The sequence below is a fragment of the Haliotis asinina genome, chromosome 13 (genome assembly GCF_037392515.1).
Source record: "Haliotis asinina isolate JCU_RB_2024 chromosome 13, JCU_Hal_asi_v2, whole genome shotgun sequence".
In the NCBI taxonomy this organism is placed as follows: Eukaryota; Metazoa; Mollusca; class Gastropoda; order Lepetellida; family Haliotidae; genus Haliotis; species Haliotis asinina.
This window is the reverse complement of record NC_090292.1, coordinates 4465138-4491999: the sequence shown is the minus strand read 5'-3', so window position 1 is coordinate 4491999 and position 26862 is coordinate 4465138. Positions and strand designations below refer to the sequence as shown.

General features: G+C 39.5%; 1 protein-coding gene across 1 annotated transcript; it reads left to right on the top strand.

Moving 5' to 3' along the window:
* The first annotated feature begins 1048 nt into the window (after nt 1-1048).
* LOC137259294 (monoacylglycerol lipase ABHD2-like) lies at nt 1049-20515 on the top strand. Its single transcript, XM_067796927.1, has 8 exons — nt 1049-1439; nt 7853-8028; nt 8688-8855; nt 9482-9665; nt 10270-10464; nt 11732-11801; nt 12143-12227; nt 12857-20515. The coding sequence occupies exons 1-8, from the start codon at nt 1285-1287 to the stop codon at nt 13012-13014; spliced, it is 1191 nt and encodes a 396-aa protein (XP_067653028.1). The 5' UTR covers nt 1049-1284; the 3' UTR covers nt 13015-20515.
* Nucleotides 20516-26862: the final 6347 nt, after the last annotated feature.

Sequence of the window (26862 nt, the reverse complement as noted above, 5' to 3'; positions counted from 1 at the left end):
GTTTATTCTGCTTCTGTACCTTTGAATACATAACAAACAAACAAACAAACAAACCATAATGCCATAAAGACGTTACACAAAGTCCAAGTTCAATATTCATTCTAGCGACAGGTGCCTGCTGTCGGAGACATTCAGAAATATATCTGTGGACTTGAAAAATCAGTAATCATACCCGGGACATATTTCGATCCATGTGAGTGAGTGAGTTTAGTTTTACGTCGCACTCGGCAATATGTCAGCCGTAATATATTATCGGACCATTGAAACAATGTTTAGTTCTGTTAATACGGTAGTAATCCCTTTGCCTATTACTGAGCATTAAGGAGAGTATGAAATATAAGATAAATCCCAACCTGGTCACACACGATATAAGGGCATTAAAACCTATGTCCTAAATGAACATTTACCATAATTCCCATTATTCCGCTTTTGAATGACAATAGTTATGATGTTTAGTTGTTTACACATTTTTTTTGACACATTTGTTCATAGTCTTCCGGATTCTCTTTCATTCCACGACCCGCTAACAATAGCATATTTGGTTGAGAATAATTATTAACCCCCGGGTTCTCGGGTGCGCAGCCAGCCCCATTGTCCACCCCTCCGTTCTGAAAAAAACAACTGATTCTGTCCCTGCCAAATGACGCAGGCACACATTTCAAGCACTGGTCACTTACTAGAAAACGATAATAGAATCTAAGTCGAAACGTCGCCTTACACATGATAAAAAAGTATATCCTCAATAATTTTCAGCATTCTTCAACGGTTACATGAGGCCGCGGATGATACGTTTATTTCCGCATATAATTAAATTTGGGAAATAGTGTTCCTTCGGCTGGTGTGACTAGTATCAATCGTTCGATTCAAATAACACATTTATCAAGATTGCCACTCATGTAGGCTGGCTACATAAACGGTTTGTTTACACTCAGAGAAGAATGTGTGGGGCGGGAGCAAAGGTCGCTATTTCATTAAAGGGAGATAAATCCATGTTTGTTTGGGAAATTGCTTCATCTATCACGTGACGCACTGTGTCTCAGCCGCCTGCGCAGCCGATGATCTCATAGCGAATGGTTAATGATAATCAGTTAGAGCCAACAGTGGCCGCAACTCTGCAGTAACAGTACAACTCAGCTAATATCCATGTTGCACGGACTGCCATTGTCAGCAGTCAGTCAATGAAAAGCCGTTAGGAGTGTATCTCGTGCAGGAGAGAAGTTTCTCGAGGAGTGCATCTTGCATCAACTCTCTCCGCGTGACACTGAGTGACTGACAGCTACTGCCATGACCGAGTGGTTCCTGGGACTGGCGTTTCTGTTAGGAATCGTCAAGATTTTGAACATGTCAAGCCTGTCTGTGGCACCAGACATCTACATAAAGGATCGATCGTCTGCATTTGTGAAAAGCATTCTCGCAGCCTGTCCCATCTTCCTAGAACCGTAAGTTCAATTTTCGCGCACCTGTTTTGATTGACAGGCACACATTTCACACGATTTAACTGCGGCGATTGGCGATTCCGTGACTGACATTGTGTAATGTGTTGCACAGCGAGCACAGAGTTAAATGCACTCTGCAGCGAGGACCAGCTGATTTCCGGGTTCAGTCATAGTGCGCCTGATGCCAAAATAGAACGTGGGTTTTTTTTCGTGGCAAGTCAAGTCAGCAGTAGTCAGTAGATCTAACTGGGGGACGTTTCAATCAGTCATTCACCAGGATATGTTTCATGCATCATGGTGATTTATGTATGGTGTCGTCTACAATCAGTCGGAGTGAATGCATGGCTTGAAACACGATCAAGTTCATATTGTTCATATACAGTGTATAATTCTCTCGCTCCTGAGAGTATGAAATGACTGGATGGCTAGTTTTGCCATAGTATTTGGCATTTATACATTTATCACATAAAAACTATGAGCAATCTATTCCAAATAATGTGAGGATAAATACGTTTGAAAAAGAAAAGAGTTATTCATCAAAAAATTGCAACCTAGTTATTTGTCTAACTTGCACCCAGTGCAAGTCAAGTTTTTAGAAATAAATCAACAATAAATCTGATATTATAAGCACAATTATACCTGCTAATTTTTCTTCTAAACTTTGAATAAGTCAGCAGCATATTTCATTACATATTGCAGTGAAAGCAATGCACCTGGAATTTGGATGGTGCAACTAGGTTCTATCTTAGGTTGCACTAGGTGCAACTAGGTTAACATCTTTTAAATCATCCCCTGTTAAAGCATTGTGAGTAAAATAAATCCTTAAACCAGCGATACTGAGGAAGGTCAATCCGTCAAATCATTGAGTATGGCCACCAAATCCATCAAGTCATTTAGCCTGGCCACCAAATCATTGAGTCTGGCCACCCAGTCCACCAAATCATTGATTCTGACCACCCAGTCGACCAAATCATCGATTCTGACCCCCCAGTCCACCAAATCATTGATTCTGACCCCCAAGTCCACCAAATCATTGATTCTGACCACCCAGTCCACCAAATCATTGAGCTTAGTGGGCTTGAGCTGACTTGCAGAATCTCTTGTTCTTGTCAGCTTGCTTTTGATTTCTGTGACAGATGTTATACATCTGCTGAATATAGATCTGTCAGTACTGTACATCAACAGCTGGTTATTAATTAGAGCTATAAGTGTGTCACAGATGTTCGATGCACAGGCAGTGAAAACACTGCTTTCCTAATCCTAAACAAAACACTGTCCCTATGTCCTTGTGCACAGCTCTGCTGGAACAGATGATTCTAAGGCAGTTGTTCAAACTGATATTTCTGTATAGTCTGTTAAATGGAGATCCGGGTTAGAATTGGTCTTCAGCACCCCATGCTTGTCATAAGAGATAACTAATGGGATCACGTGGTCAGTCTTGTTTCTTGCATGTCATCGTGTCTCAGTTGTGTAGATTGATGCTGATGATCACTGGATTTTCTGGTTCAGAGTCGGTTATTTACAGACTGTCACTATATAAATGGAATATTGCCAAGTACAACATTAAACCACCAGCCAGTGTCAATATAAACCATGTTGGAAACACAGAAAAAGAGTCAAATTTCTGTTCAGCGTTATCATACCTGTCACTTCAGTTTAGCACAAGAACAAATCCAGTTTCTATTCCTGAAACATAATTCTTGATTAATTTTAAAATATGCATGTTTTTGTTATGTTCATTATCCTCTCAGAATGGTTATCTTTTTGCTTGACATTCCCCTAATATCTTAGATAATAATCAGGAGTTGTGTTTTTTCGTGTTTTGGTAATTTTAAGAAATTTTAAACCAGATTCCATTTTGAAAAATAAAAAAAAGTGTTTGAGTGCTAAGTGCAACCAGAGTTCATATTATATCACCATGTTAAGCTATAACAGTATATGAAACATTCAATATCAAGTGGGATAGTATTTTTTTCTCTTCAGTATATATTGATGATAGTTACTTCTTTGGAGGTCTTGACTTTAGACCACACATTGTGTTCAACCCTTTCCACTTGGCGTGTCATATGACTGTTATGTTACTTGATTCAAGTTAACCACTATCAGAGAGCAGCTCTCTCAGTCCACCTGTCAACAACCTCCAGATAAGACATGTACCACGACATTGGTCATCTCAAAGTCTGTGAGCTGAATATAATTCTCGATTCATCAGATTTGATGAGTTAGTAAGTAGGATTTTGCTCTGTTTCAACATCGTGGTGACTGACACAAGAAATGATTTTCACACACCGAGAACTAAACCTGGACTTTCGGCGTGATGAGTGGACTCTTAGGAGTTGACACACAAGGCAAACCAGTCTCAAGGGTTTAAGTATCATGTTCAAAACAGGGCTGTTGGGCTGCCAAGTGATTAAAGTGTCTGCTCGCTTCGCCAAAGATCCAGGTTCAATTCCCCAGATTGATTTTTATGTGTGAACACCATTTCTGGTGTCCCCTGTCAATATATTGCTGGAATATTGCTAAAAGCATTGTAAAGCCACTCATGCATTTATTGTGTTCAAAATATAACATTCTTCAGCCACATACAGTACTAGATAAGGGGTCACAATGTCACATGACCTTCAACCTCTGACCTGGTGATAGTTGACAACTGTTCAATGCTTGCCCCACTCTGAAGATCTGGGTTAGATTTGATCTTCACAACCCATGCTTGTCCCACCCATGAAGATCCAGGTTAGAATTGATCTTAAGCAACCTATGCTTGTATCACCCATGAAGATACAGGTTAAAACTGGTCTTTACCAACCCATGTTTGCCCTACTTGTGAAGATCCAAGTTAGAATTGATCTTCAGCAACGCATGCTTGTTCCACCCATGAAGATCGAGGTTAGAATTGATTTTCACCAACCCAACGAGATTAGATGGTCAGGCTTGGTTGATGCATGCCATGATATCCCAGCTGTGAAGATCGATGCTCATGACATCAAATATTACGTAGTTGGCCCTGGCTCGATTATTTACAGACCACCCGGCTTTAACTAATATTGCTGAGTGCAGCTGTAAACTCACTCACTCACTCACTCACTCACTCACTCACTCACTCACTCACTCACTCACTCACTCACTCACTCACTCACTCACTCACTCACTCACTCACTCACTCACTCACTCACTCACTCGGTATGGACAACCCCTATTTCAGGGGTCTGGCTCATGGACTAAAGTGCTCAAGTTTTGCCTACATTACAACAGTATATGACCCTTATCTGGGAAAGTGTTTGAACAAAGAAGTGTCTCATAATCTGGCACGTCTTCCAACCCTTGGACAAAATGGCAGTTTCAGATATATGGTTTCCGTAGAATATTGCATAATGTCCTGTACTAGAGCTGTGACGATATGTAACATAATATTGATATTCATGATACTTCATCTGACGATCAATATGTCCATACTTTTTTTCATATCATGATATGTATCATTGACCTTAAAATTGTTAATTTTCACTAGGAATTGACAGTTTTGTCAAAAATACAAATTGCTATATATATATGCGCCTTAAAGAAAATTACTAAACATAGAATATCATGGTATGCATCAAGTTGAATGTTATGATTCCAAAATATCGCAATGTGTATTGTATCGTGAAATTTTGATATTGTCCCATCTCTAGCTTGAACAGTCATGTAAAAGCTTTCTTGTTTATGCATATTTACAGCCTGACCAGAGTTGACTTCAAGGACAGTATTGTGTGATATCATAATGGTTTAAACTTTAATAATGTGTGATGACCATTGTTGTTGACCTTGACCTTTTGAACGTGTGATAACTAAGTAATTAATATGCTAGTGTGTTAAGACCACATTGTCGCCTCACCGATCAGATATACATGGTGTTACTGACATTACATCATGTCACCTGCATTGTAACCATGGTGACTCAACAATGTGACCTTTGTCTTCCTCTTCATGACTGTGGTAGCCCTGGCAACTGGGACATTCAGGGATTTATATAACACTGGCAGTCAAGGTGGTTAAAAAATGTAGTTTTGTTTTGTAGTTTTGGGATTTTTATTTATCTAGTAATCTCATAAATTCAGTGGTATTTTAACATTTCAGCCATTGTAAACATTGTTATTTGTTGCTGTCGTATGTCAGGTGAGTGAGTGAGCTGTATGTCGCTTTTGGCAGTATTTCAGCAATATGAGTGATGAGTTAACGTTTTACCAATTGGATTACCCTCCCAGTCAGGTATATACAGTCATCTATTAATGCACAGATTTGCGCAAAGGTTGCGGGGTAGCCTAGTGGTTATGGTTCTGCCTGTTACGCCCTCACTCACTCACTCACTCACTCACTCACTCACTCACTCACTCACTCACTCACTCACTCACTCACTCAAAGGCTCTACCGAATGCTAAGTCTGTGTATGTATAGCAATTCTATGCTTTCAAGTTTCAAGTCTGGATAAGCGGTCAGTTCAAGGATGCCAGTCATTTACAGGAACACTGTGTTATGTGTATTGATAATTTTTAGAAATTATTGTTATTTGTTTCCTTAGAGACTTGTTCCTGACTAGTTAATGAATCCAAAATAAACAATATTGTATCTTCATTAGCAATAAACAATAAACACAGACAATAAGCAAGAACATTTTCTCAGCAGATGAGTTGTGCATTCTGCTTGTATGTTCTGGCAATGTGTTTACCAGCCATATATATATCGGTAAACAATACACATTGTAACAATAAAACCATGCTGTGCTCTTCTGAGAATAAATTTATGATTATGGGTGATTTATGTGACTATTTTACAAGGCACACATGTTCAAATGTTAATATATTTGTTGAAGGAAAATGGGTTTTTATGTGGCATGAATGGCTGCTAGTCAGATGTGGCCTTCTTTTGTGTGACAGCCCTCTGTGATACTATGCTATTATACTGGACAAAAATAGTTAAGAATGTTTGTTAATTTTGAAATTATGAATAATGATGTATTTATTCATTGACATACTGATATATCAGTATCCCTAACTTGTTTTGTCCAGTATATTCATGTTTAGTACCCCACTCACACCTCGGTCAGGGCTTGCATAGGCTTGAGAAAGCTAGAAAATTTGGACATTTTACTCAGAGAAGCCCTGTATTTGTTTTAGCTTTGCCCCATATTTAGCCAAACTTTTGAGGTTATAATTTGCTGGGAATTAACATTTGATAAATTTCTTTGAAAGGAGTGAGTGAGTGAGTGAGTGAGAGAGTGAGTTTAGTTTTATGTCTCTTCTCGCAATATTACAGCAATGTCACGTCGGGACAACAGAAATGGGCTTCATGTGGCCATCTGAGCAATTGAATCTGGGTCTTTTGCGTGACGAGCAGACACTTTAATCATTAGGCTGCTCCACTGTCCTCTTGAAATGACAGTGGTGTTAATCGCCATCACAAAACTAAACTTGCTCAATGCAGGAATGAAGCTCAGAGTTCCCTCCCTTTGATGGTCTTTCTAGACTTGTGTGTTTGTGTCTACACATGAGTTGTATGTGTTTCTATAGTGCCTTAAATGATGATCTTTACTCAAGAGCATGTACAAAATGAATGCCTGACCCTAAAATTAATATATGATGCAAGTGACCTACCTGCATGTCATGTACAAGGTCAATGGCCCTACCCCCATCCCACTTCAAGTAATTTTTAAGCAGAACATTATAATAATTTTGCATGGCAAGTTGATGCCCCCCAATACAGAGCTCAGGGAACATGATCAAACATCAAGAGTAAGTCAGTCCATGGCCCCCTCTTGACCAGTGAACAGCCTATAGTCTATAATAAAGTTCGACATGTGACTCTTGCAGGACCTGATGATTGCTAGTATCAAATTTGTAGGAGACAGGGATGTTTGTCATTTTAGTTTTTTTATGACAGCAAGCTAGACTGTAATGAGAATAAGGGTACTGCCCACAGTTTTGATGAACTTTTTGCCTTTTGAATCTGATTATTAGTGACATTGTAAAGTACGTGATAGTCATGGTTGTGTTTTCAATGAATCGAAGGGTGTCAGGCGGCATTGAACCAAACACTGCCATTAGTAGCCAAACTGAAATACCCCAGACTAAGGTGTCACAGTGTGTCCTGGCGACTTCTGCCTGGAGATGGTGGCAAAGTTGAAAAAGGTAATTTTCATATGTGCCATGTTGAGAACTAGGGGAGGTAATTCTCTTTCACAGGTGAAAGACATCACATGCATGAACATCGCGCACGCAGGAAAACAGTCTGTCATCTTGCAGAAGGCACTGTCAACAAACTGGCATAAACCTATGAACATGATGTATAATGACCTGTGATTCTACAGAGATATTCTCATTTTGTTTTATAGCTCACCTTCACACCACAGCTTCTGTTATGCTTCCTGTGACCACTTTCAGATACATCCCGACCTTGATATGGGGGAAGAGTGGTCACATCCAGACAATCGTGTACGGCAAGATGGGGCGAGTCCAGTACCCTGACCTCAAGGGTGACAGACACGAGCACATCATGGCTGATGGGGCTACCTCCACATTCGATGTTTATCATTCTCTCTCGGAACACCCATCTGGAGGTGAGGAAGTAATGATATTTAGTCTCAGATTGCACTTACATTCCTATGGTTTATATTTTAAACAAATTATTCACATGTCAGTAATTTCATTTTAGATAAGGCATTGATGCTCGTGCTGTTGATCACTGGATTTTCTGATCCCAACTCGAATATTTACAGCTCGCCGCAATTTAGTTTTGATATTGCTGAGTGCAGTGTAAAACTGAAGTCACTCACTCACTCTGATTGGCTGTTATGCTAAAACAATTCAAAACTCAAACTAACTGCATGTTTATGACTCTTACCTCATTGAGTGAGTGAGTGAGAATGCTTTTACACTGCTTTTAGTAATATTTCAGCATTGTCACGGAGGGGTACACCAGAAATGAGCTTCACACACTGGAGACATGTTGGGAATCGAACCTGTGTCTTCACCATGAACTCTTTAACCACAAGACTACCCTACCGCCCTTCAAATCTGTGGAAGTAGCAGATTATGGTGTCAATAGGCCCCGTTCCTCAAAGCCATCGTAGTGCAACGACATTCGTAAGTCTTTGTTCAAGCATGGGAGTTACGATAGCCTTATCACTTCAGTCACTTTGTGGAGCGAGGCCCTGGACTTCGCGGTCGCTATTTCTGCAACTTTCATGTTAACTGTGTGTGTTTGTGTGTGTTACAGGCGACTACACCATGCTGGTGTGTCCGGGCATCGCCAACTGCAGTGAGAGCCCTTACATCCGCACTCTGGTCCACATGGCACAACGGAGCGGCTACAGAGTGGCGGTCCTCAACCATCTTGGTGCCTTGAGAGACGTGGCGCTCACGTCACCACGGATATTTGATTATGGCTAGTATGATGTGTGTTCTACAGCAAGTTGTTTGTGACCAGCCAGTAGAGCTACTCCGCATGACATATCAAAATCTATTGTAGCATGAAGACCCTCCTCTTATTTTTTTCTGGATGTAATTATGTACATTGGAGACTCAGTTATCTTCCTTTCTTCTAGACCTGTGATATGAAGGTCCCAGGGTAGAATAGGCCTTCAGCAACCCATGCTTGACATAAAAGGCGACTATGAGTGGTGTAAGTGGTGACTAACGGGATCGGGTGGTCAGGCTCGCTGACTTTATTGGCTCATGTCATCGGTTCCCAATTGCACAGATCAATGTTCATGCTGTTGATCACTGGATTGTCTGGTCCACACTCGATTATTTACAGACCGCCGCCATATAGCTGGAATATTGCTGAGTGCAGCGTAAAACTAAACTCACTCACTCCTTTCTTCTCAATAACGGTATGCAGAGTCGTCTCCCCGTCTCCTCTAATGATCTCAAGGGCTATCTCCCTTGTACATCCTCTTATCTTACCTATCTTCTGGTTAGTGGTATCAAGAGTTGTCTCCCCTTCATGCACTCAACAGGTGTCCCCTTCATTCCTTCTCTAATGTTTAACAAGAGTTACCTCCCCTACAGGAAGTACGACAGAGTTCCACTACATGGTGGAGGACATGAGGAAAATGTATCCCAACAGCAGCTTCCTGGCCGTCGGCTTCAGCATGGGCGCCAACATCATCACCAAGTATCTAGGCGAGCATCCGGACAACCAGAAGCACTTCATCTGTGGGATGTCCCTGTGTCAGGGATACGATGTCACACAGTGAGTTACATGCTGTAGGCACATGTAGTAGACTTTAACAGTTCAGAAATACGGGCCAGGACCCTTATTCTCAAAATGTTTGTAGCCCTAAAAATTGTAAACTTTGATCATAGCCAATGTGCTCAGATTGGGCTTAAGAAGTAAGCAGGGCTAAGAACGTTAAGGGAACAGCTAGCCAGATGACATAATGCCTATTTTAAATCCCTACATTGGCTTTGTATTGCATCTGGTATTGACACTTAAAGCTCCTTTGCATTTTCTACAAGTCATCATGAATCTCCTCAAAGAATACATACCATCTAAAACTCTCTGATCCCAGAACCCTGTTCTTGTTATCAGTGTCCAAAGATCCACGTAGCTTCATTCCGCAAGCTATCTTTCCAACATGCTGTTTCATGTCAGTGGATATCTCTACCTGTCAACATTAGATTCTGATTCTCTCGCTTGAAAACTTATCCATAAGCCTATGACTAACTCAAGCCAACAATATGTATTTTGTTGTATATTATTGTGTGATTTTATTGTAGCACGATGAACATAACATGGACAGAAGCACATTAAAAATGTCCTTTCTTATCAATATTATTACTTATTTGTGTTCCAGGATTTGCCCGCAGCTGATGAGCTATTTCCTGCCACGAGTGTATGTCTACGCGATGACGGAGAATATGAAGAAGATTCTGCATCGCCATAGCAGCATCCTCTTCAGCACTTCAGCGCAGGAGAAGTATGGCAGGTTTGACTTGGAGAAGATATTCAGCTCAACATCGCTGGAAACATTGGATGAAGCATATAGCTGGTAGGGTCAAGGTCACACTGTTGTATTTAGAAGATTTGGCTAGTTGAGGTTGGACAGTAAAGGCTTGATAGCTGGTAGGGTCAAGGTCACACTGTTGTATTATAGAGGATTGGTATAGTCAAGGTTGGACAGTTAAGGCTTGATAACTGGTAGGATCAAGATGACACAGTTGTATTGTAGAAGATTGGTAATGTCAAGTTTTGACAGTAAAGGCTTGATAACTGGTAGGGTCAAGGTCACACAGTTGTATTGTAGAAGATTGGGCTACTTGAGGTGGGACAGTAAAGGTTTGATAGCTGGTAGGATCAGGGCCAAACTGTTGTATTGTAGAAGATTGGGCTAGTCGAGGTGGGATGGTCTGGCTTCATAGTTGTGTATGGTATTAGGTGTGTGCAGGATGATTTTAGTTGTCCAGCTGGCCAGCCATTCTCAAAACGTTTTTATACTACGTGTTTCTTAAGGCCATCCTAACACATGGGCGACCTTCAGAGTTAAGATTTGTTTGGGCGACGAACGTTTCGAGAACAAGGGCCCTGTTCTTCAATAAGAAACAAAACACTTGCAAAGTATTTGTCTTAACTGCATTGGACGTGACGTCTGCATGTAGAAATACGGAATTATGATGTCAATTTGACTTTCGATATGTGACTGAATGTCTTGAAAACTAGTTGACTGATCTGTACTGGATGTGACCTCTGATCAAAGATTATGACACTTTTAATTTTTGGTGATGACAGGATTGGATCACATCCTTTTCTCTGGCAACTGGTTGAACAGCCAGGAAATCAACCAGCGTGATTAGTGAAATTTCAGTTACACATGTGCAGCACTCTCACCTGGCTGTTCTACCTGCAGGTAGTTCCACCATGTAAGCAATAACAAAACGTCACTACACAATAAGGATTTTTAGTTGAAACAATATTTTTATACAGGTGTCCAAAATTTTGATATGATTCATTAGAGTCAGGTTCATGGCACTGTGCAAATTGTCGCAATTAACAGATTTTGTGTGCGAAATTCATCAGTTTAAAATAAAATCAAACAGACCATGGCAGTGATAAGAATATGAATTTTGGTCTGTCAAGTTTAGTAGTTTCTTGTTCTCTGTATGGTGTTCTGTCACAATATGTGAAGTGACCATTTCTGGGGTTTGTGACCAATGCTAAGCCCAACTCACTCACTCACACTCTCTCTCCCTCTCTCTCTCTCTCTCTGTCTCACTCACTCACTCACTCACTCACTCACTCACTCATGTTCTGTCTTGCAGCAAGAGGTTGGGCTTCAAGTGTCTGGACGATTACTACAGGTCATGCAGCAGCGGAAACTACCTCAACAACGTAAGTCAGTCAACTTGTAATGTATACCGCATGTTGCCGGGCAACTAGCAGGCACTACCCCCACAATGTCAGTCAGTCAACTTGTGATGTATACTGTATGTTGCCTAGCAACTAGCAGGTACTACCTCCACAACATAAGTCAGTCAACAAACCATATGTTGCCTAGCAACTAGCGGGAACTACTTCCACAATGTAAGTCAGTAATTTTTGTAACAAATTTTGAAGTTTTCTTTACACAGTCACACAAATATACCCCAAAACAGGTGAAAAATGCAGATGAGTAAACCTAACATCTAAACAAGCAAAGAAGGTGAGCTACAGAGAATGTATGTTCATTTCAGGTGACGATACCGATGTTTATTCTGAATGCACTTGATGACCCTCTGGTGCCACCCAGCATTCACTCTATTCCGCGGAAGTTTGCAGGTAATGATATGTCATTTCTGAGATCAGGCTTGAAATGTTCTTAAGTAACCCATGCTTATTGTAAGAGGCAACTAACGGGATCGGGTGGTCAGTCTCGCCGACTTGGTGGACAGATGTCATTGTATCCCAGTAGTGTTGACTGACTCTCATGCTATTGATGACTGGATTGACTGCTCCGGACAGACCACAACCAGCTTTGGGACTTCAGCTATTGTTTACAAACAGAACATCAAAGCAGTCCACACAATGCTTCCTTTTGCCTGCCTCCGTCATTTTTCATGAAAGGACATTTCAACACTCAACATTATAAAAAGCTCACTCTCTCTCATGAACTCACAGTTGTGATGCAACTGAAACTCATTCACACATCCTCTTTTATGAGTTCAGGTAACCATTCAAATATAGCAAACGCTTGTCAGGCAGAATGCCTGGTTTGGCTACTCACATGGGAACAATGTGTGAGGCCAGTTTTGTTATGTGTGAAAATTAGAAGATAAAACTGTTTTCATTTTTGCAGTCCTTTATCGTTAAATTAAGATCACTGAATGTAAATTATAAATGAACATGTTAGTGTTTCTTAAAGTGGCGAAAAGTAGCATGGCATCAACTTTCACTTTCTTGTTTCCCAGAATCCCACGACAACTGCATATTTGTGGTCACACGCCATGGTGGCCATCTTGGATATTTTGAGGGTGGGTATTTTACGCCAAGTCCGATAACATGGATAGACCGGGCAGTGTTGGAGTTTGCAGATGCCATGGTCGCCATGGAGGAAAAACAGCAATAACCAATGTCAACTTTAGTCAACAACAGCAGCAGTGACAGTGTTTGTACCCTACCTCAACTGGCACAATGAAAACACATCAACTACTACTACAGCAGCTACAAATGCTGCACCTGCCTCAACCTCGACAACCACCACCAATCATTATGTTTGGTTATTAACACGAGATTGCAACATTTATTTACAAAACATGCTTGAATCATTGCATTCAAACAATAGCAACAGAAATATGCTTTTGGACACTTTTGTATAATGCTTATCCAATGTGATTTTAGAGTTGTGCTATGCAGAGTTACCTCCCATGTTGTTCCCCACCATGACATAATATAGAAACAGGAAAAATCTAATCTTTGGTGTACTTACACAACAGATTTTGTGTTATCTTCACAAAACTTTTCCAGTCAAAATGTTTTCATTTCTATCTCAGAAATATTATTAAACTGTTACAGTGTCAAAATACGACAAGAGCTCCAGATAATGCTGGCGTGTGTATGGATAAAACATATTCACAATACGGTAATTTTGAAAACGTAGCAGATGTGCAAAACAGCAATGGTGCACAGTCTTAGAATCATTTACAGATGTCTTCACCTGCAGCGTAGCAGCAACACTGATAAACCAAGATTACTGAAACTCCATTAAATTCCATTCAGTAGTTTTAATTTTCACAGTACTCCTATATTGCAGGAAGTATAAGGAGTACGTACTCCTGCTGTTGAAACAATACATGTAGCCCTCATGACAAAATCCTTTAAAATTTGAAATACTGTACTGGATGAAAGGCAATTTACAAAATATGGGTGTATGGATAAAGGAAGGTAACTTCTTCAGTACCTTTCAGTTGCATTCACTTAGTGCATGAAGCTTGTTTTTGTCTTCCATGTGGGTGCTTATGTGATTATCAATATCTTCCAGAATTGTTCATTTTAATGCCCATTTATTCCTGTGTTTAAATTTGGGTTTGGCACATTGCTTTTTATTCTTGGTATTGTTACTCAAATGAGCTAAGTGAAAATTGGGGTAGCGTAGTGGTTTAAGTGTTTGCTCGACTTACTGAAGACCCAGGTTCGATTCCCCACATGGCTGCAAATGTTTGATGCCCATTTCTTGTGTTCCATGCAGTGATATTACTACAATTATGTTGCCATTTAAGATAAGAATCAGATAATGGATTCACCGGGTACAAAGAAATTGTTCCTTCCCCAATATGTCTGCTGGTGCCTTTCTATACTGGAATGAGATTTCTCTTATAAAGAAGTATTCACTGTAACATTGAATTTTGTAAGGGACAAAGAAATGTAACAAGGCCTGTTAAATTTGAGATACTGCAGTGGGTCTACAGGGAGAAGGTATGCAATATGGGATGAGCGAAGGGAGGTAACTCCGACAGCCTTAGTCTACCAGTGAACCTGATGCACCTCCTCCTGTATCAGTGAGTTACATAAATCTTAGATTGAGGTCAAGATGTGTGAGTGACTGATAATGTGATTATGGGTATACTTTTTGATGTGATGTAGATCTATTTATATGTTAGACCCTGTAGACCATTTGTATAGCATTGACATAGAGCATAATCTGATGGTGTGGTAGCCTAGTGGTTAAAGCATTGGCTCTTTACGCTGAAGATCCGGGTTCGATTCCCCACGTGTACAAAGTGTGAAATCCTTTCTCATGTCCTCTGCCATGATAGTACTTGAATATTGTTAAAAATGCATTAAAACCATATTTTCTCACTCGTGATCTGCTATGATATTTCTGAAGACTGTAACAGTGGTACTGACTGTTACTGACTGTCGCAGTGGTACTAATGTCAAGGCCATTGCCATGTGGCGTACATGTGATGTATAACTTTGTGGGCATTTGTTGAACATCAGGGTACAGAATATTTGGGACAACTTTCACTGCCTTGACATAATGTTGATACCATGTTGTAAAAGTGGCATAAAACACTATTCTTTTCCAGTATTGCCTGGGTTTGCCATGGTGTATGATGATATGCTGAATGTTATATGTGTGTGAATGTTGAATGTGTGTGAATGTTGAATGTGTGTGAATGTTGAATGTGTGTGAGTCTTTATGGTATTAGCCTTGGATGCATTTCAGCATTGAATGTGTGTGAATGTTGAATGTGTGTGAATGTTGAATGTGTGTGAGTCTTTATAGTATTAGCCTTGGATGCATTTCAGCATTGAATGTGTGTGAATGTTGAATGTATGTGAATGTTGAATGTGTGTGAGTCTTTATAGTATTAGCCTTGGATGCATTTCAGCCTTGAATGTGTGTGAATGTTGAATGTGTGTGAATGTTGAATGTGTGCGAGTCTTTATAGTATTAGCCTTGGATGCATTTCAGCATTGAATTTGTGTGAATGTTGAATGTGTGTGAATGTTGAATGTGTGTGAATGTTGAATACATGTGAGCGTTTAATGCATGTAAGCGTTGAAAGTATAGGAGTGTTGAATGAATGAGTGTTATTTAATTATGTGAGAGTCAAATGTATGCATGTTAAACCTTAAATGTTAAATGTATGCATGTTAAACCTTGGAAGTGTGCATGCTGGATGTGTTTGAGTGTCAAATGTGTAGATATTGAATGTGTTAGTAGGTTGAATGTATAAGTGTTGAACAGAAGTGAACCAAATATGAAAGACATTGTAATGTGCAAGCGATGAAAGTTTGTTGAATGTCAAAGTTTATAAGTACTGAATGTGTGTTGAATGAATGTGCATCGGTGATGAAAGTGGTTGCATGATGAGATTGTGATTGTACCAAAGTATATTTCAGTTCTTATTGTTTCGTGATCAGTGACAATGAAATAGTAAAAATCAACAGCCATATATGAAAGAATGTCCTGTGTTTCACAAAGAAAGATTTGTGTGTCACAAAATAAATCCATGTTAGAAATGTGAGGATATTGTTGAAGTGTGTGTGTGTCAAGTACTGGTATTTAGACCAGTTTATTGAGCTGTATTCTGTGTCCTGCATGTTAATGTATTCTTTTGAATTTCTTAATATTTTTAAGCTAGTTTTTGGACCAATCTCGTTTGATTCTTATTTTTCAGTATTTTCTGTTTCCAGACCGTTGTACAGCTGATTTTTTTTATCATGTGATTGTCTGATGCAGTAAGTTATCCAGGGACAACATTTTGGCACATTCAAGTACACTCTCTTTCAGATATCCTTTATCATTTGTAAAAGCATGTATCACTGACAGAAGTTAGTTTATGCTTCACTATAATAGTAACAGAATGCCCTATTTTCTACTGGCAATCAAGGATAAGTTGAGCATGGACCTGACAGTTTTATAAGCAAGGCATGTGCAGCTAGGTGCAGAATCAGTTTCATTGTCATGCACTGCATGTGCACTAACATACATCTGCTCTCCCTTCCACTAACCAAATGGATTTGCTCATTGCTGTGCACCACTTACTTTTTGTAAACATGTTCTATGTGCTGGTCCAACTAATCCTTGTTTGACAGTAGTCTGTCATGGTTGTTTGCTACTGAAACACAGCATTCCACTAATGTGAGTTGTGTAGAATGTTTGTGTAGTATATTTCTAGAAAGGTTCCCCTGATGATAGCAAAGAGATTAGACAGATTTTTAAAGATTTTTTATGCAATAGTGTGAAAGTGAAGTCAGATGAAATAGAAAAGAACAAAACAAGTGCTGAATCTACACTGACCTACTTGCCAATTGACTGTCAGCTGATTCAGGAATAAGTGAAACAGGAGTGAAATGGTTGTAGCAAAAACAAAGAAATGAAAAGAAAATGCCACAGGATTGAAAGATAAAGTGTAAATGTTCATGAGAATAATTATGCTCTTTTCAGCTCATCTCAGATCTGTTGTTGATCAGATGCAGTTAGAAACTGTAACTGATATCAAACAGTGTACAATGATGACATACATTTTTTCTGCATCTGTACTCTTAGTAACAATGGATGACAATGTCATGTGCCGTACAATGATGCCATACATTGTTCTGCATCTGTATTCCCAGGAACAATGGATGATGATGTCATACAGTGTACAGTTATGTCATACGTTGTTCTGCATCTGTATTCCCAGGAACAATGGATGATGATGTCATACAGTGTACAATTATGTCATACGTTGTTCTGCATCTGCATTCCAAGGAACAATGGATGATGATGCCAAGACTGTACAATGATGTCATTCATCGTTCTGCATCTATGTTACCAGGAACAACGATGATGTCATACAGTGTATGCCAAAATTTGTTTTGCATCTATATTCCCAGTAACAATGGATGATGACACCATACAGTGTACAATGATGCCAAATTTAGTTCTGCATCTATATTCTTAGGAAGATGATGTCATAGAGTGTACAATGATGTCATACATTGTTCTGCATCTGTATTCTCAGGAACAATATTCTCGAGAACAATGGACGATAATGTCATACCTGTATGTGTACAATGATGTCAAACATTGTTCTGCATCTATATTTTCAGACACATTGTATGATGATGTCATACAGTGTGCAATGATGTCATATATTGTTTTGCATCTATATTCCCAGAAAGAGTAGATCATGATAACATACAGTGTACAATGATGTCTTACATTGTTCTGCATCTATAGTCCTAGGAACAATCTATTTTGATGATGTCATAGAGTGTACAATGATGTCATACATTCTTCTGTATCTATAATTCCTAGGAACAATGTATTTTGATGATGTCATGCAGTGAACGATGATGTTATACATTCTTCTGTTCTTAAGAACAGTGGATGGTGCCATTCAGTGTAAGATGATGTCATACAGTTTATAATAAAGTCATACAGTGTATAATTCTGTCATGCACTGGTATGCTGCTGTATTGCTTGGAACAGTGTTTTACAATGTCATACAGTGTATATCACTGTCATACACAGTTCTGTCACAGTATTTCTGCTGTATTGTTGGGAACAATGGATTACACTGTCATAAGGTGTATATTCTCTCCATACATTGTACTGAGATTGTATTACTGGGAACAGTGAAGTGTGATATCATGAGAACAATAGAATATTAAGTCATATTTTGTTCATGAAATCACTTATTGTGTCAACCTTGTGTCATTCAGTTTCTTTCTAAGATTGACGTTTTATATGGGTTTTTTTATTTTATAGCCAAATAGAAATGGGTAATGTCTTAAAATTCTGATTCATGTAACAGCCTGAAGGCGTCTGTATACACATACGTGTCATTTTACCTTTTGAAAAGTGAAATATGATCCCTGGTGACCCGCATACTATTAATAATAGCTCTGGTTACAAAAATGCAAAAAGACCTGCATGGGAAATCCTAGTCTCAAAATGTATAATGAGTTCTAGGAAAGTTACTGCCCTATTGCCCCAGTGTTTTCTTTTCTTTCCTTTTTTTTACTTTTTTTTAGAAGAAGGACATTCTGGTTGATGTTTTTGAGAAATCTTTTTTGCCTTCAGAGAAAGAAATTGAACACCTGTCTGATTAATGGATGGTAGCCTTGTTCTTTAATTTCTGTTTATTCTATTTCTGTTCTAATTATATATGGCATGTTATTAATTATTATATGTTGAATATATTTTTCAGCTTTTCTGTGATTATGTTATTTCATTACTGCAGGTAAATGCTGTGTCATTGTGTACAGCGCATACACATTGCGTACACAAACAAACACATAATCACAAACACACATACACATGACAAACACAAACATGTCACAAACACACAAACACATTGCATACATACATAATTAACACATACACACACACATTGCATACTCACAGACATTACATACATATAAACATCGTGTACACACGTGCACTTTGCATACATATATACACATAACATATATTGTACACACGCACATTGCATACACAGATCATATACACATCACACATATACATCACGTACACACATCATACACGCACATCACGGACATACAGACACATCGTGTGCATACATACACATTGCATACACATATATCACGCACACACATTGCATACACACATACATCACGCACACACATTGCATACACACATACATCACGCACACACATTGCATACACACATACATTGCGTACACACATACATCACGCACACACATTGCATACACACATACATCACGCACACACATTGCATACACACATACATCACGCACACACATTGCATACACACATACATCACGCACACACATTGCATACACACATACATCGTGCACACACATTGCATACACACATACATCACGCACACACATTGCATACACACATACATTGCGTACACACATACATCACGCACACACATTGCGTACACACATACATCATGCACACATTGCGTACACACATACATCACGCGCACACATTACGTACACACATACATCATGCGCACACATTGCGTACACACATACATCACGCACACACAGTGCGTACACACATACATCACGCACACACATTGCGTACACACATACATCACGCGCACACATTGCATACACACATACATCACGCACACACATTGCATACACACATACATCACGCACACACATTGCATACACACATACATCGTGCACACACATTGCATACACACATACATCACGCACACACATTGCATACACACATACATCACGCACACACATTGCATACACACATCACGCACACACATTGCATACACACATACATCATGCACACACATTGCATACACACATACATCACGCACACACATTGTGTACACACATACATCACGCACACACATTGCGTACACACATACATCACGCACACACAGTGCGTACACACATACATCACGCACACACATTGCGTACACACATACATCACGCACACACATTGCATACACACATACATCACGCACACACATTGCATACACACATACATCGTGCACACACATTGCATACACACATACATCACGCACACACATTGCATACACACATACATTGCGTACACACATACATCACGCACACACATTGCGTACACACATACATCATGCACACATTGCGTACACACATACATCACGCGCACACATTACGTACACACATACATCATGCGCACACATTGCGTACACACATACATCACGCACACACAGTGCGTACACACATACATCACGCACACACATTGCATACACACATACATCACGCGCACACATTGCATACACACATACATCACGCACACACATTGCATACACACATACATCACGCACACACATTGCGTACACACATACATCACGCACACACATTGCGAACACACATCGTATCCAGACATATACATCGGGAACACACACACATTGCCTACAAACATACATGTCATGTACACACATATGGCACACAATGACATTTGCTATTAAATTGCCCACCACACCCACACATAACACACTTACACTCTCATATGATTTGACCACAATGGCCAAGCGGATGTATTCATTCACACACCAACACATCACCACACTTCACCTACACTTCACCATGCTTCACACATGCTTCACACACACTTAACCTCACTTCACAGACTTCACAGACTTCATGCTTCACACACACTTAACCACACATTACACACACTTCACCTTACTTTGCGCACTTCACGTTTTACACTCACTTCATGCTTCACGCACACTTAACCTTTCTTCGCATACACGTCACACACTTCACCATGCTTCACACACACTTCACCATCCTTCAAAAAACTTCACCACACCTCAAACACAATTCATACACACTTAACCATGCTTCACACACTTTTTTAACACACTTCACCACGCTTAAAACACACCTCTCGCTTCATACACAGAATTATACAGATTTCTCTTGCCTTTGCGGAGGTCAGTCCTGCACCAAAAGTGTTCTGGAAAAGGGAAGATTATTTATTTCTGTTATTTTGCTCTATTTTTTGCTTCATTTCTGATACTACAATAAATCTGTTTACACACGAGTCTCTTGTGTAATGTTTTAGGAGATACGGATGTTCGTGCGTGAATATTAGATCAGATTTGCTCTCTAACAAGGATCACTAAAGCAAGCTGTTGCTGTGGAGAACAACGTCTTTATTCTGTTGCGCAACATTTCGGCATTGATTCTTTTTGCTTGACAGCAAGTTAGGAATCTGTAGCGAAATTTTGTCATAACGTAAGTTGTCCCCCATGATGTATTTAGGTTGTGATGTCTTTACGGTACTGCAACAGAGTCTAGGACACTGACGAAACATAGCATCTTGCATATGACGTCTAGTGGGATGACAGCCCGTTATTCAAAAAGAGCTTGTCGTTACTGGGGCCGCTTCTCTGTCGTCGCTGACGTTGACGGAAGCGTTTGTCTTGCTCATCTCACGCAATGTCAACTCACGCAACTCGTGACCTGTGGTTAGGTCAATATCTTTGTGTTTGAGAGCGCTCTGAAAATCTTTGGTGGGTGGAAAAGAACATTCCCATATTCATAACAGACAACTGGGGCATATAAAGAGGAGACTTCGTGGAGGTTGAAAACCAGATCAGGATGACCCACAGCATAAATGAGAGGTAGTCAGGATTTGAACAAGAAACTTATGCAGTGTTACACATCTGCGCGAAAGTGAGTGAGTTTAGTTTTACGCCGCAGGCGGCGGTCTGTAAATAATCGTGACTGGACCAGACAATCCAGTGATCAACGGCATAAGCATCGATCTGCGCAACTGGGAACCGATGACGTGTCAGCCAAGTTAACGATCCCTCTTACGATAAGTATAGTCGCATTTTATGGCAAGCATGGGTTGCTGAAGGCCTATTCTACCCGGATCTTCACGGGTCTCTGCGCGAAAGAATTCCTTTGACTATCTCAAGAAACATATTCGATTCCGTAACAAATAGCCACGTAAAATTTATTTGAGTCAATCACATAGAACCTGCAATGGCACCATGTGTTCTCGAATAGGGCATGCCTATGTCCTGTTTCTTACTAGCATAGACAGACAAGCAACTAAACAATCTCGGTGTATCAGAAAATCTAGTTGTTATGTTTGAATTATTACAGAAATATTCAAACCTCGAATCTGTACGCGTGGTTTTAAGCAAGTTCCTGTATATATTTCTCATCTATACAAATGAATCTGCTCATCTCATACTGGTTCGGTACCAGACCACAAGTGATGCTGGCAATGGCGAAGTTGCTGATGTTACCGGCTCAGCTGCTGACAATTGACGTCGACTCCATCAAGGTAAACTCACGAGAACGGTTGCTCCTCAGGAACTCAGTTTTGTTCCGGAATCCTGTGGTCAGGCTCGCTGATTTGGTTGACACGTGACATCGTTTCTCACTTGTGTAGATCGAAGCTCATGATGGAAATCGCTTGATATGGCTTCACCTATTGTGGCCATGTGGGGAGTCGAACCCAGGTCGTCAACGTGACGAGCGAACACTTTAACCACTGGACTACCTCACAGCCCCTTCACATAAGAACGCCTGTCACACAAGGTCAAAGTGAATAAGGACGCATTTAAAACATGACAGTTACTCCTGTTTCGACATCGTGTACATCATTGACGTCTTCTGAAAATACGACGAATTGTAAAACACATCCCAACCAGTGGTGTAGAACATGAGAGTTGAGATGCATGTAAATGATTTCTAATCGTCTGATCCTTGACTCCTATTCCATGACTTGTTGTAGACCTGCCCCAATTTGTTTCGTCTTCCGAGCTCGATGTAGTAGAGTCCGGATCAATCGACCCTGTACACTTGCCCTTGACTACACTTAAGTGAGTGAGTGAATTTTAAGCCGCACTCAGCAACATTCCAGCTATAAGGCGGCGGTTTGTAAATAATCGAGTCTGGACCAGACAATGCAGTGATTAACAACATGAGTATCAGTCTCGTGAGTAACCGATGACATGTGTCAACCAAGTCAGCGAGTCTGACCACCCGATCCCGTTAGTCGCCTCTTACGACAAGCATAGTCGCCTTTTATGGCAGACATGGGTTGCTGAAGGCCTATTCTACCCCGGACTTTCACGGGTCTACTAAAGCTTAGTCGCTGAACATATATAATTTTGGCTGTGACAAATAAACCTATTTGCATAGAAAAGGAAGACCAGAAATTCAGACCCTGGGGAAATCTTAGCATTGCAAGGTTGCAGGGAAAATAATCAGTCTAAGTAAACTTAGTCTCAATATTATTTGTTGCATTTCTCTAATGAGACTCACTAGAGGAGTGTGCGGAATAATTTTGAAACTAAGTGTACCTAGATTGGGAAAATAATACAGTTTATGGACTTGAGACAGACTTGGCGCAGGAGTTGTCGAATCTGGTTACACTGTGTGCTTATCACAGACTGTGTCACTTACAGGGACGCTTGTCGCAAGGGTTGACTGACGGGATTTGTGCTCATGATGTCAATCACTGGATTGTCTGGTTCAGACTTGATTATTTACAGAGAGCCATCATATACCTGAAACAAAATACAAAGTGAGAACGCAAATGTTTTAAGTTAAGTTGATTAGGCGACACCGTTTTTCATATCGGATATAGATTGGCATTATTGTCACTTGTTCTACTTTATATGCAAAGTTTGCGCTAGAATAAGATGATTCTTGTCATTTTTATTTTTTTTTTTGTCCTCTGAAGATACTGAGAGTGAGTGAGTTTAATGCCACCTTTAGCAGTATTCCAGCCATATCATGGCAGGGGACATCAGAAAATGGGCTTCAAACATTGTACCCATGTTGGGAATCGAACCCGGGTTTTCGGCGTGACGAGCGAACGCTTAAACCACTAGGCTACCCCACCTCCCGCGTACTCGAAGGAAACTACTTCGCCAAAAAACCTGCATGGGAAGTATAAGTGTCAAAAACTATTCAAAGACAGACACCTTAGGAACGCACCACCATTTCTCTTTATCACCACCCCTAAAATTGCTGTGCTAACGATTACAAAATTGGCGTGTTAAACTATTACAAATATTCTATTAACGATTACAAAATTGCTGTGTTAACGATTACACAATTGGCGTGTTAAACTATTACAACGATTACAAAATTGGCGTTTTAAACTATTCAAAAATTGGCGTGTTAAGCTATTACAAAATTGGTGCGGTAAAATTTTACAAAATTGGCGTGTTAACGATTACAAAATTGGCGTGTTAAACTATTACAAAATTGGCGAGTTAAACCATTACAAATTTAGCGTGTAAAAACTATTACAAAATTGCTGTGTTAACGATCACAAAATTTGGCGTGTTAAACTATTACAAAATTGGCGCTTTAAACTATTACAAAATTGGCGTGTTAACGAGTACAAAATTGGCGTGGTAACGATTACAAAACTGGCGTGTTAACGATTACAAAATTGGCGTGTTAAACTATTACAAAATTTGTGATGTTAACGTTTACAAAATTACCGTGTTAAACTATTACAAAATAAGCGTGTTAAACTATTACAAATTTGCTGTGTTTAACAATTCTAAAATTGTTGTGTTTTGTTTTGGATCTTTTACAATAAAATTTTTATGCTTACAAATTACGCATTTTTTGCAATAATGCTAAAAATTTTGTTTAACAATTACTCGATTGCTGTGTCTAACAATTAAGCAATAGTTGTGTGTAATGTTTACATAGTTGTTGCGGTTAAAAATTACACGATTTCTGTATTTAAGAATTACACAATTGTTATGTTTAACAGTTAAACAATTGTTGTGTTTAATGATTATACAATTGTTATGTTTAACAGTTAAACAATTGTTGTGTTTAATGATTACACAATTGTTATGTTTAACACTTAAACAATTATTGTGTTTAATGATTCCACAATTGTTTTGTTTAACAGTTAAACAATTGTTGTGGTTAACAATTACACAATTGTCATGTTTAACAGTTGAACAATTGTTGTGTTTAATGATTACACAATTCTTATATTTAACAATTAAACAATTGTTGTGGTTAACAATTACACAATTGTTATGTTTAACAGTTAAACAATTGTTGTGTTTAATGATTACACAATTGTTATGTTTAACAGTTAAACAATTATTGTGGTTAACAATAACACAATTGCTATATCAGGGACAATCTAATTGATATTTTATGCACGTTTCCTTTATGCAGCTGCTAACTCTAATCAGAGAATTCCAGATAAGAATCGACTCAGTAAACAGCGAGAGAAGGTATATCTCCCTAGCCAGCTGAACGCATATATCCAGGAAACATAATTTTTATGGTGTGTTTGTTTAACTCCCCACTCCGTTCAAATTCCAGTAGTGTGACAATAAATAACCGAGACTTTACCCCGATCCTGTGATTGATATCATGAACACAGATCGACGCATGTGTGATACTATGACGTGCATCAGCTAAGTCAGCTAGGCTGGTCACCAGATCACATTAGTTATTCGATAGTGATGTATGAGAGTGAGTTAGGTGTTACGCCGCTTTTTGCTCTATTCCAGTAATATCACGGCTGGGGATACCAGCAGTGGGCCTTCCCACATGGAAGTATACTAAAGTGGTATCATAGGTGCGGTTTTGTTTGCAGTATTTCAACTTCACCTGGTAACATTTTGCACGTTTGTAAGATTTAAACCAATTTAATTTTTCAAGCGGGTCTGTTCTTTTTGTTTGTTCTATTGCTGCATTAAACGACCGCCAAACACTAGAAAGCATCAGAGCCCGATGTTAAACTATTACAAAATTGTTGTATTAACGATTACAAAATTGGCGTGTTAAACTATTACAAAATTGCTGTGTTAACTATTACAAAATTGGCGTGTTAAACGTTGTTTAGAACAGGGTGGTGGCCCAGTGGTTAAAGCGTTAGCTCGTCACGTTGAAGATCGATTCTCACATGGGTAAAATGTTTGAAGGTTATTTTCTAGGGACCTCCGCCTTCATTTTGCTGGAGAACTCCATTACTGAGCAAAAAACAAAATAGGCGCACTGAGTAAGTATAGAGGGTGATGTCCGAGTAAACCCTCACTCCTTAAAAGTAAAGGGGCCAAGGCCCCAGCTATATAGCAAAGAGACTCACTCGGGGGCCTCGGCTCCATTATTTTCAAGGACTGGAGAGTTACGAGGATTATTAGCCTACTTCAACTACATTTAAAGTATTAGGAATATTTCTGTTATCAAAATTAAATGTCAACATGACAAATTTGAACTGTTTAATTTGAAACTGGTGCACATCGCTCCATTCTTGAAAAGTAATGGAGCGAGCAGACAATGGAATGACGTCACAAATGTAATTTAAACTTGATCTACGTGACAGACATAAGCATGATCTAATTACACACTTCTACGGTATGACTTACGGGTGTGGAAAACATGACTTGCCAATCAGGAAGTACTGACTGACGACACGATTGTGCACTGACGTCTAGATCAGAAAGGTCTTCTTATTTGGAAGGATCATGTTTTGTAATAAAGCTCTCTACCGATCATTAGCCGGTGGTCAGTATGACCCGAAATTATTCAAAATTTTAGGAATATGTTTAATTGTATTTCTAGCATAAGCAACCTTGACCAGCTATGAAGTGCTTAATTTCATTCAAGAGCGATAACTCGATCCCTTTTCATGAGTTTGTGAAGAGTTATTCCCCTTGTTTAATTGCTAGCAGACGACATTTTTAGGGATCCTCAGTATGGATGCTTTAGAGAAGTGGAAGTTGATTTTAGAGTATTATAATATGGACATGAGTTCAGCTAAAGTGATTTCGAGTAGAACAGGCATTCCTTTATCCACTGTTTATCGTGTTTTGAAAAATATTACAAATGGATATGGCGCTGAGCACTCGGGGGGCAGGCCCAGGAAATTAACTGTAGGTGACAGGAGGCGGCGTGGTATCCTTGTTTTTAAAAACAAACGTAGGCTTTTTGAAAACTTCAGGCTGGATATGATTGAT